The sequence below is a fragment of the Halichoerus grypus genome, chromosome 6 (genome assembly GCF_964656455.1).
Source record: "Halichoerus grypus chromosome 6, mHalGry1.hap1.1, whole genome shotgun sequence".
Taxonomy (NCBI): Eukaryota; Metazoa; Chordata; class Mammalia; order Carnivora; family Phocidae; genus Halichoerus; species Halichoerus grypus.
The window spans coordinates 79,283,343-79,296,409 of record NC_135717.1 but is presented as its reverse complement, the minus strand read 5'-3'; the positions used below and the strand labels follow the sequence as shown (position 1 = coordinate 79,296,409).

The window sequence follows — 13,067 nt, the reverse complement described above, 5'->3', positions numbered from 1 at the left end:
TGCCTTTCTCTGTCTGATTTATTTAACTTAGCATAAAACCCTCTAGGTCCATCCATGTTGCTGCAAATGGCAAGATCTCATCCTTTTTATGGATGAGTAGTATTCCACTGTGTGTGTGTGTGTGTACATATTACATCTTCTTTATTCATTTATGGATGGGCACTTGGGTCATTTCCATTATTTGGCTATTGTAAGTAGTGCTGCAATATACATAAGGGTGTATATATCTTTTTGAATTAGTGTTTTCATTTTCGGTGGGTAAATACCCAGTAGTGCGATTTTATACCACATCTTATTTATCCATATATCTATTGATGGACATTTAGGTTGCTTCCATATCTTGACTATTATAAATAACACTGCAATAAACATAGAGGTGCATGTATCTTTTTGAATTAGTGTTTTTATTTTCTTTGGGTAAATACCTAAAAGTAGAATTACTGGATCATAAGATAGCTCTATTTTTAGTTTTTTGAGGAAACTGCATACTGTTTTCCAGAGTGGCTGCACCAGGTTGCATTCCCATCAACAGTGCGAGAGGGATCTCCTTTCTCCACATCCTCGCCAGCACACTATTCTGACTGGTCTGAGGTGATATCTCATTGTGATTTTGATTTGTATTTCCCTGATGATGAGTGATGTCGAGCATTTTATCATGTGTCTATTGATCATGTATGCCTTGTATGTCTTATTTGGAAAAATGTCTATTCAGGTTCTTTGCCCAAATAGGATTATTTGGGGGGTTTTTGTTATTGAGATGTATGAGTTCTTTGTATATTCTGAATATTAGCCCCTTACCAGATACATCACTTGAAAATATCTTCTCTCATTCAGTAGGCTGCCTTTTTGTTTTATTGATGGTTTCCTTCTCTGTGCAGAAGCTTTTTATTTTGGTGTAGTCACAACTGTTTATTTATTTATTTTTTTAAAGATTTTATTTCTTCACTTGATAGATAGAGACACAGCGAGAGAGGGAACACAAGCAGGGGCAGAGGGAGAGGGAGAAGCAGGCTTCCCATGGAGCAGGGAGCCCGATGCGGGGCTCGATCCCAGGACCCTGGGACCATGACCTGAGCCGAAGGCAGACGCTTAACAACTGAGCCGCCCAGGTGCCCCACAATTGTTTATTTTTGCTTTTGTTGCCATTGCCTTTGGAGTCAGATCCACAAAAGTGTTGCTAAGGTTGATGTCCATGAGTTTACTGCCTATGTTTTCTTCTAGGATTTTTATGGTTTCAAGTCTTACATTTATGTCTTTAATCCATTTTGAGTTTATGTTTGTGTGTGGTGTAAGATAGTGGTCCAGTTTCATTCTTTTGCATGTTGCTGTCCAGTTTTCCCAACCCCATTTGTTGAAGAGACTGTGTTTTCCCCATTGTTCTTGTTTCTTTTGTCGTAGATTAACTGACCGTCTAAGCATGGGTTTATTTCTGGGCTCTCTCTATTCTGTTCCATTGATTTGTGTGTCTGTTTTTGTGCCAGTACCATACTGTTTTGGTTACTACAGCTTTGTATATAACTTGAAATCTAGAATTGTGATGCCTTCAGCTTTGCTTTTCTTTTTCAAGCTTACTTTGGCTATCCAGCGCCTTCTGTGGTTCCATACAAATTTCAGGATTGTTCATTCTAGTTCTGTGAAAAATACTACTGGTATTTTGATATGGATTGCATTGGATGAGTAGATAGCATTGGGTTCATCATCTTTTCAAAGGGAGTGCTTTAGCTCCTGAGAAAGAAGAACTCAGAGTTTTGCATTGCCAGAACATTCCCATTCTCCCTGCAATTTGTGGGGAAAAAAAAACAAAAACAAATTTACAAAGGAAGTAAGTAAGGATCACAAAAAGGCAAAAGAGAGTTTCCTTACCCCTGAGTCCCAGTCCCAGATGGTGAGATAGATAGTGAAGCATTAGAGAGCATTAGTTTGGGTCACAGAACACAGGGACCATCTTGACTCTTTTGCACAGCTACATTCCAGAAAATGGCATTTCCTGAGCACCAGTGCTTCCCAGCACCAGGCAACAAAGGCCTTGTCAGAGCAACTGGAAATGAGGTGATGCTGTCCCCAACCTCACCCCATCTAAACTGCAAGCTCCGAAGTCTCCATTCTATACTAAAGGTATGTTCACTCTTCCCTGGAGTTCAGTCTGCAGACCAAAGTGCACCTAAGAGTTCGGAGACATCCCATCCATGTTGTCAGCCTGGCCTGAGGCAACTTTGCTAAATGCGCTGGAATCATCTCGTTCTTCTTCATTAATAGCATTACTCTTCCCAAAAAAACGAATTAATCAAGACCTCTTGAAGATGTTGAAGAATTTTCAAACCTAAGGAGTGAATTGCCAAAAACAAAGTTGGAGGAGCTACATTTCAGCATTGGGCCCATCCAGCATTGTGCCCATCCAGCATTGTGTATGTAGGCCACTCACTGATCTATCAGTGCATACAGTTGGCCCTAGTGAAGCAAGCACAGGAACGAGTGCAATGTGTCAGTGGATCCTCTTTGAGCTCTATCCCAGGCAAATGTGTGGCAGTAATGGATGTCAAGGCATGGGAGAGAGCTGGAATATTCCACTGAAACTGAGTGTAAATGAAATCAGGGTGTGGGTGGGCCAGAACCTGATCAATGGAATCACACTACAGTTTGGTGTTCATTCCATGCTTATTGTCTTCATCAGTCTTCTCTTTTTGCATGGTGGACATTGTGCAGGACTTGGGAGACAGAACACAAGGGTCTGATTCCTGGCTCTGCCATACAGTAACTGAATGTTAGGTGAGATTTCTAAGTCTCAGTGTATTAGTTTCCTGGGACTGCCATAACAAGTACCACTAACCGGATGGCTTAAACCACAGAAATGTATTGTCTCACAGTTCTGGAGGCTGGAAGTCCAAGATCAAGGTGCCAGCAAGGTTGGTTCTTTCTGAGGGTGCTGAGAAAGGATCTGGCCCAGGCCCTCCTTCTCCCAGCTTCTGGTGGATACTGGCAACCTTTGGCACCCTTTGGCTTATAGATGCATCACCCACTCTCAGGCTTCACGTTTATGGGGCATTCTTCCTGTGTGCAGGAATTTGTGTCCAAATTTCCCCTTTTAGTAAGGACATAGTCATGTTGGATTAGGGTCGACCCTAGTGACCTCATGTTAACTTGATTATCTCTCTAAAGACCCTATATCCTAATAAGGTTACATTCTGAAGTGCTGGGAGTTGGGACTTCAATGTACAAATTTGTGGGGGGCACAATGTAACCCATAACACTTAGCTATTTCTCTCGTCTATAAACAGGGATCACAATGCAATTCTTCCTCATATACTTGTCATGGCTGTGAAAATGCTTCAAACAGGCTGAGTCTGCAGGAGGCCGTTGGAAATCTTGTCCCTCTGAATGTGTGTGTGCACCTTGGTGATATCTGGATTAGACTGTGCCCTAGGGAGTAGGACTTGATTGGGGCTCCCATCCTGTATGTGTCCAACACATGTGAGCAAGTGCTTGACCCAATGCATTTTGATGATGGTGAAGATAAAAGGCTGGAGAGAAAAATCTGATGACAGATGAGCCAGGGCTGTAAAAGGTTTGACTCCAAGTGCTGGTCAGGAAGTGGAGGGCGAGGAACCCCTGAATACGGATAACTGGAGTGCACATTGGTATAAATACTCTGGAGGGCAAGTTGGCATTATCTAACGGAGGAGAAGCAGTGTATCTGATGCCCCAGCCATTCCACACCCAGGTATGTACTCTAGAGAAATGTTTACATGTGTGCCCAGGAAGTATGTGTAAAAATATTCATAGTACCATTGTTTGTAAATGAAAAATGACCTAAGGGGCGCCTGGCTGGCTCAGTCAGTAGAGCATGTGACTCTTGATCTCAGGGTCATTGAGTTCGAGCCCCATGTTGGGCATGGAGCCTACTTACAAAAATAAAAGCAGAAGCAAAATCTAATGAAAAATAACCTAAATTTCCTAAACGTGATGCATTCACAGAGGAATAACATACAGCAGTTAAAGAGAATTAATAGAGCAATGCATATCTCATGGATGAATCTCACTAACAAAATATTGAGCACAAAAAGGACAAATTGCAGAAGGATGTATGTGATGGGTCAGGCAAAACTAAATGATATGTTGCTTAGGATACATGTATATGCATATGCATAAAGAATAAAAGGACAAGTATGGGAATGGTGAAACACAGATTGAAGAAGGGATTTTGTCTGGGGAGGAGAGGTGCAGGCGGGCGCTTCAACTATATTTATAATAGTTCGGTTATTTTTTTTAACTGAGGTGGCCAGTAAAAGATATTGGTTATTCTTGATAACTTTTTTTTTTTAAGATTTTATTTATTTATCTGAGCATGAGCAGGGAGAAGGGCAGAGGGAGGGGGAGAAGCAGATTCCCTGCTGAACAGGGAGCCTGATGTGGGGCTCAATCCCAGGACCTTGAGATCATGACCTGAGCTGAAGGCAGACGCTTAAGGGCCTGAGCCACCCAGGCGCCCCTCTTGATAACTTTCTGAGTGTTTGAATTATAACACTTTTTAAAGAGCCAGGACTCAATCAGCCTTACATAAAGAAGAGGGAGAAGCTGGGGCCCCGCTTGTGGGGAGATTCAGAGCTGCTCTTGCCGCCCCCCGCCCCCTGGGACCCAGAACCCTGAGTACATTAGCTAAAGACTCTTGACACCTGCCACGCGGAAAGGTCGAGACCCAGAAAGGTGAAACCTCTCCTGTTGATGGGGAGGAGAGGAGGGAAGGACATTCTGAGGCTAGCTACTGGCCTGCACTCCACCCCCGACCTGCAGAGGAGCCCAGTGGAGAGAGGAGCGGGGCAGCCCCAGGAGAAGGGAGGGCGCATGCACATGGATGCACGTGCCTGCCTCCCACGCACGCAGCAAGCACGCAGGCTGACTCCCCCGCACACCCACGCGCACCGCCTTTCAAACAAGCTGGCACGGACATCCTGACAGTTTACAACACTCTTACACCCCCTCGAGCTTGCAGGCGCGCACACACACACACACACACACACACACACACACACACACACACACCTTCCACCAACCACTCCGACCAGGACCCCAGAGTTGGATGCGCTGCAGAGCCTGCCACCTGCAGGCCCTGCCAACCCCCCTCTCCTGGAGCGCTGGGTTTTTCCAGCCGGAGCCTCACTCCCTCTACTGCGATCTCTGGAAACTGGTGTCTGACGCGGCTGCTCCTGCACATTATTTATTGATTTCCTCTGCCCCCGTGGAGACCCTCCCATCAGGAGAGCTGCCGTCCCAGGAGCGGGCACAGGCGGGAAGCAGGAGGCAGAGGGGATGGAGGGAAGGACGGTTCAGCAGCTCCCACCCTGCTCATCAAGCTCGTCAAGCCCCGCAGGGGCTGTGAGCACCAGGCTGGAGGCCAGGAGAGAGGAGGGAGACTCCAGGAGGAGGGGACAGGAGGCAGCGCTTGGGGACCGAGCCCCCCTGAGCCAGCAGCGCCGGCTCAGACAGGCCACCCAGTTCCTGCATAAGGACTCTGCCGACCTGCTCCCCCTGGACAGCCTCAAGAGGCTCGGCACCTCCAAGGACTTGGTGAGGCAGCCCTCTCCCCACCCTTCCTCTCCATCTCCCTGTATCCTGGGGAGGGGGGTGGAGGGCTGGAAAGGACAGTCCCTAAGCCTTCAGATCCCCTCTCCCTTGCTGAGAATGGGGCAGAGCTAGTCCCAGTTTGAGGGGCTCCACTCTGACCGCTCTCAGACTCTTCACTGGGGGTGTTCCCATGGTTTGGTGGCTCTGGGAGCATTGCTCAGCTTCTCCCAAATAGTTCATTTGTCTTGGGGTGATGAGGAGAGGTGCTCTTTAGCAGAAGAGGCTTACAAGGACACAGGAACCTTCTGGAGCAGTCATTAGCTGCTGGAAGGGCCTGGAGGCCTGGCCAGCTTAGGGTTGTGATTTCTGTCCTATCCCGAAACAACAGATTCCCTCCTACCAGCTCTGGCCATTCAGTCGTCTTTCCCCTGCACAATGGAAGCAGTAAGGGCCTCCGTCCTTTCCAGAGCCCAGGGTTTTGCATGGCTCTTACCTGAGCCACCGGCCCTCCAGAGTGCCCCCTTACTCCCTTGTAGGGGCACTGGCCCTTCCAGGCTCCTTTCCTTCCATCTCCTGCAGCGGCTGTGGCCTCCAGAGGGAATGGGGGGGGGGGCGCGTAACAACGAGGAGGTGAATGGGTCAGGGGACAGCCGCATACACTCATCTCCCTCTGAGAGAGTGATGAAGAGCATGGGCTTTGGAGCCAGGCTGCTTGGGTTCAGATCCTGGCTCTGGCACTTGCTACCTTGGGCAAGTTGCTTTGTCTCTGAGCTTGTTTCTTCATCTGCTAAACGAGGACAAAATTAGTAGTCTCTCCCTCATCGGGTTGCCGTGGGAGTGGCAGAACTAATACCTATAAGGGGCTTCGAAGAGTGCCTGGAAAACAGAAAGCACTAAGGTCTAATTAGGATTGTTCCTCCAGCTACTACTCCATTTGGCCCGAGAGAGAAAATAAACTCTGTAGGGTCTAGAGAATATGGAATCCTATCTGGCCTCTGGCTCCTAGAAGAAAGCGAGGCTTTGGTAGAAGGGCTTGGAAGCACTCTGTACCCTCAAGCAATTCCTCGTCAGAGGGTCTGAGGGGAGGGCAGTCCTGCAACCTGAGAGGCGCAAAGTCAACTCCAGGGGCCTCAGCCTGGCGTTAGCCAGGAGGCTAATGCAGCCGCTCTCTCCCTTTCCTGACCTAGCCCTGCCGTATTCCTCCTAGACGAATGGTCCGCCTCCAGGAACCCAGCCGAGAGGCCAGCCGATTCCCAGCTAATTCCCAGCAGCGCCCAGAGACGAAAAGTGACCAGACTGAGATCTCAGTTCAGGGAACTTCAGGGCTGCTCCCTCCTTGCATACACAGCGAGCATAGCTGAGAAATAGGGAGAAACAGGGCAACGGGGGAGCTGGTCCTCAAAGGCTCTAGGGTTTAGAGACCATCCTACATCTTTCTGGCCCTGGAGAAGAGGCTCTATTAACACTGCCATCTCAGAAGGACAGATGCAGCCTTCTGATGAGAAGTCCCGAGCTTTTCACCTCACCCCTCTGCCTCAGGACCTCCCAGAGAATGATCTCAAGCAGGTCTGTTGTGTGGCGTTGGGAGTGAAGACATCTGGGAGGACCCCACTGTCTCCCTCCCTAGGATGACTCTGGAGCAAACTGCACAGCACTGGGGGCCTGAAACCTGCCTCCATCGTGGGAAAGGCGGGAGGAGAGCTGGGAACCGCAGGGCCGCTCTTTCCGGCCAGTTCCGGAGTTCACTGCCCTTTTCCCGGAGCTGGGTCTCCTGCTGGCAGCCTTGTTGGCAGGAGTCGGCCTCAAGGGCCTCATTAAACCGAGGGTAGAAAAACAATCCCAGGTTCCCAAGAAGAGAGGGCAGGTGGAGAAGCATGTGGGCAGCCTGGACAGATACAGTCATTCTTCAACAAACATTTATTGAGTGCCTACCGTATGCTAAGCTAAGCCTTGGGATATAAAGACCTGACCTCACAGGCTCTCCAGGCTAATGGGGGAGTTAAAATCCACAAATCACATCTGTGAGAAGCATGACAAAGGGAGCTAAGAGAAAGGGTGCTGGCCCCAGCCTGGTGTGTGGAATGAAGAGTACAAAGAAGTCAGAGAGGGATTCCCAGAAGAGGTAAACTGCACATTAATTAGAGGATATGTATGGAATTTCAGACTTAGATAAAAACCTCTCTCCCAAATAAAGAGTAGTTCATTTTTTAAAAAAGATTTTATCTATTCATTTGAGAGAGAGAGAGAGAGAGAGCCTGAGTGGGGTGAAGGACAGAAGGAGAAGCAGACTCCCCGCTGAGCAGAGAGCCCGATGCGGGGCTTGATCCCAGGACACCAGGATCATGACCTGAGCGCAAGGCAGAGCTTTCAGATGCTAACCAACTGAGCCACCCAGGCGCCCCTAAAGAGTAGTTCCTGAACAAAGTATGTGGAACCAGTCATCCAGTCTGGCCTAGAGAATGAGAAAGAGGAGTCTGAGGAAGGGGGCTGAGCAGGAGCCAAGGTGTGGAGGCGAACAGCAGCCTGGGGTAAGCAGTACAAGTGGGGTCACAGGGGCAGATGTGCCGAGCGGGGGACAAGGCTGAAGACCAGGCAGTGGCCAGGTCACCTGGGCTGTGCATCCCTTAAAAAGTTCGGGCTTTAGCACGTAGGCGGTGGGAGGCGGGTGTGCTTGGATCGATTTTAAACAGGAGTAACAGAGTTTTGTTTTACTTTGGTGCTTCTCAGACCTTGACATGCACACGAACCATCAGGGCATCTTGTTAAAATGAAGCTTCTGATTCAGCAGGTCTCGATTCTGCATTTTTAACAGGCTTCCAAGTGACATTAAAGCCACCGATCTGAGGGCCCCACTTTGAGTCGCTTTAGATCATCACTGGCTTCAGGCAGGTGTATCTGAGAGGCAAGGGTACTGGAGGCAGGTTCTTAGGAACTGAGGGAGGCGGCCCGGTGACCCAGGCCAGCTGGGCTGAGGCTTGAACAAAACCAGCGATACAAAGCAGGGATGGACTCAATAAATACAGAAGGCAAAGCCGGCAGAAGTTAGGAAGTGAAGTGACCGGACAGAGGGAAGCTGGTTGCAGGTGAGGGGGAGTTCAGGCTTCCTAGTTTTGAAGACGTGACTTCTTTTGTCTTCTGTTGTTGTTACTGATTTTTTTTTCATCACATCATCAACCCTGGCATCTGCAGTCCATGGAAGGGTGAGGTCAAAGGGGGAAACAGAGAAAAAAAAAGTAAAAATAATGTGCTCTAGACCAGAGATAAAAGCTCCCCACGCATACTAGTCCCTGAGAGGTCGTGTCGGCCTATAGGTCAGTCTGACCTAGAATGGACTGTTCTCCTCTTCCCATTTCTTCATTGCTGAGCAATCTCCTGGGATCCCAGCAAACTGGCATGATGTGATACTGGGGTTCACTCTGCTATAATGCTCTGACTGCTGGGATCCTTGGGTAAGCTCCTGCCCCTTTCTTACTCCCGTGAGATGCAGGACTGGGGTGGGGTTGGGGATCATCGTGGGATGACTAAGGTGGGAGAACTGAGTGGCCTGGAGACTCGGGTTTAGACCTGTCTGCCTTCTTTACTTTGTGACGGAGCCAGCAGCCGCACAGCGTGATCCAAAGACGCCTGGTGGAGGGAAACCAGAGTCAACTTCAGGGGGAGTCTCCCCTGGTGCGGGCCCTGATTCATGGCCAGGAGAGCAGGAGGAAGACCAGCAAGACAGAGATTCCGGCTCTTCTGGTCAACTGCAAGGTGAGAGGCTCCCCAGGGCACCGGCTTTCATGAACAATCCTGCCTGTGACTGGCTCACTTCAGCCACCCTCCTTTCTCCCCTGGGTGGTGAGGGAAGGAGCGAGGGAGAACAGGCACCTCTCCCCCCAGCCTGGACCCAAAACTGGGATCCTGTACATGCTTTACTCTCTGCCTCAACCCGTCTTCCCTCCGTGCTGTTCCACCTGTCATCGTCATTCCTCCTTCCCTTTATCATATACAATCTTCGAATGCGAACGTGTGAGTACTCTTCACTGCCTTCTCCGTCCGTGAACGGTGCCTGCATGTAGGCATCCTGCAACCGCCCCCCCCCCACACACAGAAAAAGCTCGTGTGTTCCATGGTGACAGCCTAAGGCCTCAAATGGTACCTCCTCCTTGGAGCCTTTCCTGACTTTCCCAGGAGGAAACAGCCTCTCCTCCCTCTCGTCTAGGGCACGTCACTGCCAATCCTTTCGTAGACCTTAACACTTTCTAGCATGCGGGTTACGTGCCATACACCCAAGCACAGCATTCACCCCTGTGCCTTCCAGCCACAAATCTCACACATAGTAGGTGCTCAATAAATGTCTGGAATGAGAAAATTGCATGCATTTGGGATATCTGAGCATCACCCATAATGTGTGTATATATCCAGAAGAAAGCGAACCGGTCTTCGTTTCTATGGTGAGGCTGTCGCTTACCCACATGTGAAGTTCCCGGCAGCCTGGTCTTCTCACTCCCTCCTCTGTCCCTCACCCAGACCTCTCTAAACTAGGCCCTCAGCCTCCCAAGAATTCCTCTCCACGAACAGATCTCCATTTCTGGTCAAACCGTTCCCAAGTGTATGGACTCACCACGGGGAGCTCTACTTCCTTTTTTGATTCCTTCATCTAAGAGCCGGTTTGGCCTCAGTTGGATGAGTGCCATAAAAATCACTTTGAAAGACTCGGTTCTTTCCCTTCACTCTTTTCAGAGAGGGAAACATCCAAGGGCTGGGAAAGGTGAAGGATCCAAGCCCGATCCCTTCCCCCTGGGGGCTCACGGAGTCCCCCACGACCCTCTTTCTCAGTGCCGAGACCAGGAGCTTCGGGTGGCCGTGGACACAGGCACCCACCACAACCAGATCTCCACTGGATGCCTCAGCCGCCTGGGGTAAGAGCGCGGCCCGAAAGAATGGATGGCGGAAAATATTCAGAAAATATTCTGAAATGAGATAGTGGTAGTAGTTGCATAACTCTACGAATCTACTAAAACCCACTGCATTTATAAAAGGGTGACTTTTGTGGTCTATCAAGTATATATCGAGAAAGCTGTAGTTTAAAAAAAAAGACTTGATGGGGGGGCTCTGATAGCAAAGACAAGGATTTAGACCCCACGTGGGGCCAAGGGATTGGATGAGAACCCAAGTGTGTGGGCAGGGGTGTCAGCTGCCTAAGGGGCTGGGGCTGGGGTGGCCATAACCCTTGCTTCCCAAACACAGGTTAGGGAAGGTCCTCAAAGCCCCAGGGGGGGGCCTAGCACCTGGGCCCCCCACCCAGGTGGAGCAGCTGGAGCTTCAGCTGGGCCAGGAGACGGTGGCCTGCTCGGCTCAGGTGGTGGGTGAGTCCTCCCTTCATTCCCAGCCCTCTTCTTCCTCTCCTGGCTGGGGTGTCCCCAGTCTCTGGGCCCAGATCCTCAGACCCGGGGGAGGGGGTGGGCAGACAAGGAGCGAGCGTTGACAGGAGGGCACCGTGACCACTGGGGGCCCCTCCAGCCTCATCTGTTTTCAAATGATTCCTGCAGATGTTGAGAGTCCCGAGTTCTGCCTTGGGCTACAGACACTGCTTTCTCTCAAGGTAAGGAGGATGCTAGCGCTTGACCCACACTTGGAGCCTGACCCAAAGGGCTGGGAAAAGGAGGTAAAAGGCACAGGCGTGGAAGTGTGGCTCAGCTTCTGATGAGAAAGACCTGGAGATGTCGTGATTTCACCTTCGCTTCCTTAGAGGTTCCTTATTTGCCCACAAGTGAAAAATAAGAACCAGGTCCCACTGTCCCCCCAGCCCAGGGCTCCAGGTGAATGGAAACAGGGGCAAAAGCAAGGAGTAGGGGGAGACTGTGGGAAGTGGGAGGGGTCTGAGAGGGGCTCCCTGCTGAGACAGGTGCCCTGTCCCCTCCCCTCCCCCACAGTGCTGTATTGACCTGGAGCGTGGAGTACTGCGCCTGAGAGCCCCCTTCCCAGAGCTGCCCTTCCTGCCTCTGTACCAAGAGCCTGGCCAGTGACTGCTGAGCCAGTCGGTCCCCAGGGGAAGGACCTTGCCTTGGGGAAGAGCCGTATGGGGGGGAATGGGGCAGGTAGCTGGGGACGACTGTGTCTGTCCTTCCTGTTGCCACCCTGACCCTGCCGTCCCTCAGTCAGCCACATTCCGCTCTGCTTCTCAGCCACTGCCCAATCCTCCAGGAGTCTTCCAGACAGAGGGCCTGTGATCTCAGGGGCCTGGCTTCTCTCTTCCCGTTCCCCTCCAAGTCAGGATGGCGGAAAAGGACGTTAAGCGTGGCGTCGTAGGAACTGGCCTGAGTCAAAGGCTGCAGCCTTTACCGTCCTTCACCTGTCCCCCGCCATCCACCCCACCCACCCTCAGTGGCCTTCACTCCCACGCCCCTCCCCTCGCCTTCTGGGGCTCGTTACCTTTGCCAACTAGACTGCCGCACCTCACCCACCCGGGGCCCTGTCCCTGCTGACGCCCACCTTTTTGATTCTGCACACGACTGCTCACAGTTGAGTGGGGGAAGAAACAGGCAACCGAACACTCCAATGCAATGGGAAGGTGAGTTGGTAGAGGAACGCCAGGCTCACAAGGCTGGGAGCTTCCTTAGTTACCTTTTCTGGGGTTGCCAACATCTGAAGCCAGTGATCACCCTGTGCAAGACCTTGGATGGACCTCTACTATTTCTGCAGGCAGCTCTTCTCCTCCACCTGTTTTTTTACACAGTGGGACCCTGAATTTCAGGGAGGGGTGGGGTGTGTTGGAGGAGTGCTGTCAGGAACTGGCCCCACAAGGTGGACAGGATGGCAGGGTGCTCGGTACTCAGACTGCACCTAACCAGTATTCTTTCTTATTTCTAGAACTCCTCACCTCACCTCACCTTCTCCCTTCCCCGCATCTCTGGCCTCCTGAGCTTGAGCTTGTCTTATTTTGGAATCAGTGGCTTTCTAGCCCCCGCCAGGCTCTGAGCCAAAGCGAAAAGACAAGGAGGCTTTTCGCCTTCACTGTGAAGACAGGAACCCAGACCTTAAGAAGCCAGACCCCTGAGTGTCTTTCTGGCTGGTTTCAGTCCCTCGGGTCATGGATTAGGGGTAGAGGAAGAGAGTGGTCTAACTAACCTCAGCTAGGAAACTAGGGCCCTTGGAGTGGAAACGAAATCGTGAGTCTGGGGTAGATCAGAGAAGAAGCAGGATACCACCCAGCTGCCCTCTGACCTCTGGTCTTGCCTCTCCCTGCTGCGTTCCTTGCCCTCAGAAGAAGAGGAGGGGGCTCACTAGCACATGTGTGATAAGGATCCCCTCGTCCCTCCTGCCTCGCCCCATCACCTCTGCCTTCCTGGCCCTGCCTTTTCCCTTCCTCCTCTTGCTGCTTCTGTAATTGCAGACCCCGGACCCAGGGGCAGGCCTTCAGCTCAGCTGCTTCTCCATTTGAATAAACACCTGTTTCTCTATGCTAATCTCCTTCTCTGGTCTTCCTCCATGTTGATCAGAGTCTGAACTGGTAACTCTGCCCTGGC

General features: G+C 50.8%; 1 protein-coding gene across 1 annotated transcript; it reads left to right on the top strand.

Moving 5' to 3' along the window:
- Positions 1-4,849: 4,849 nt before the first annotated feature.
- Positions 4,850-13,007, top strand: NRIP2 (nuclear receptor interacting protein 2). The gene is made up of 6 exons (XM_036082066.2): positions 4,850-5,562; positions 9,157-9,309; positions 10,378-10,460; positions 10,789-10,907; positions 11,091-11,143; positions 11,475-13,007. The coding sequence occupies exons 1-6, from the start codon at positions 5,305-5,307 to the stop codon at positions 11,565-11,567; spliced, it is 759 nt and encodes a 252-aa protein (XP_035937959.1). The 5' UTR covers positions 4,850-5,304; the 3' UTR covers positions 11,568-13,007.
- The last annotated feature ends 60 nt before the right edge of the window (positions 13,008-13,067 follow it).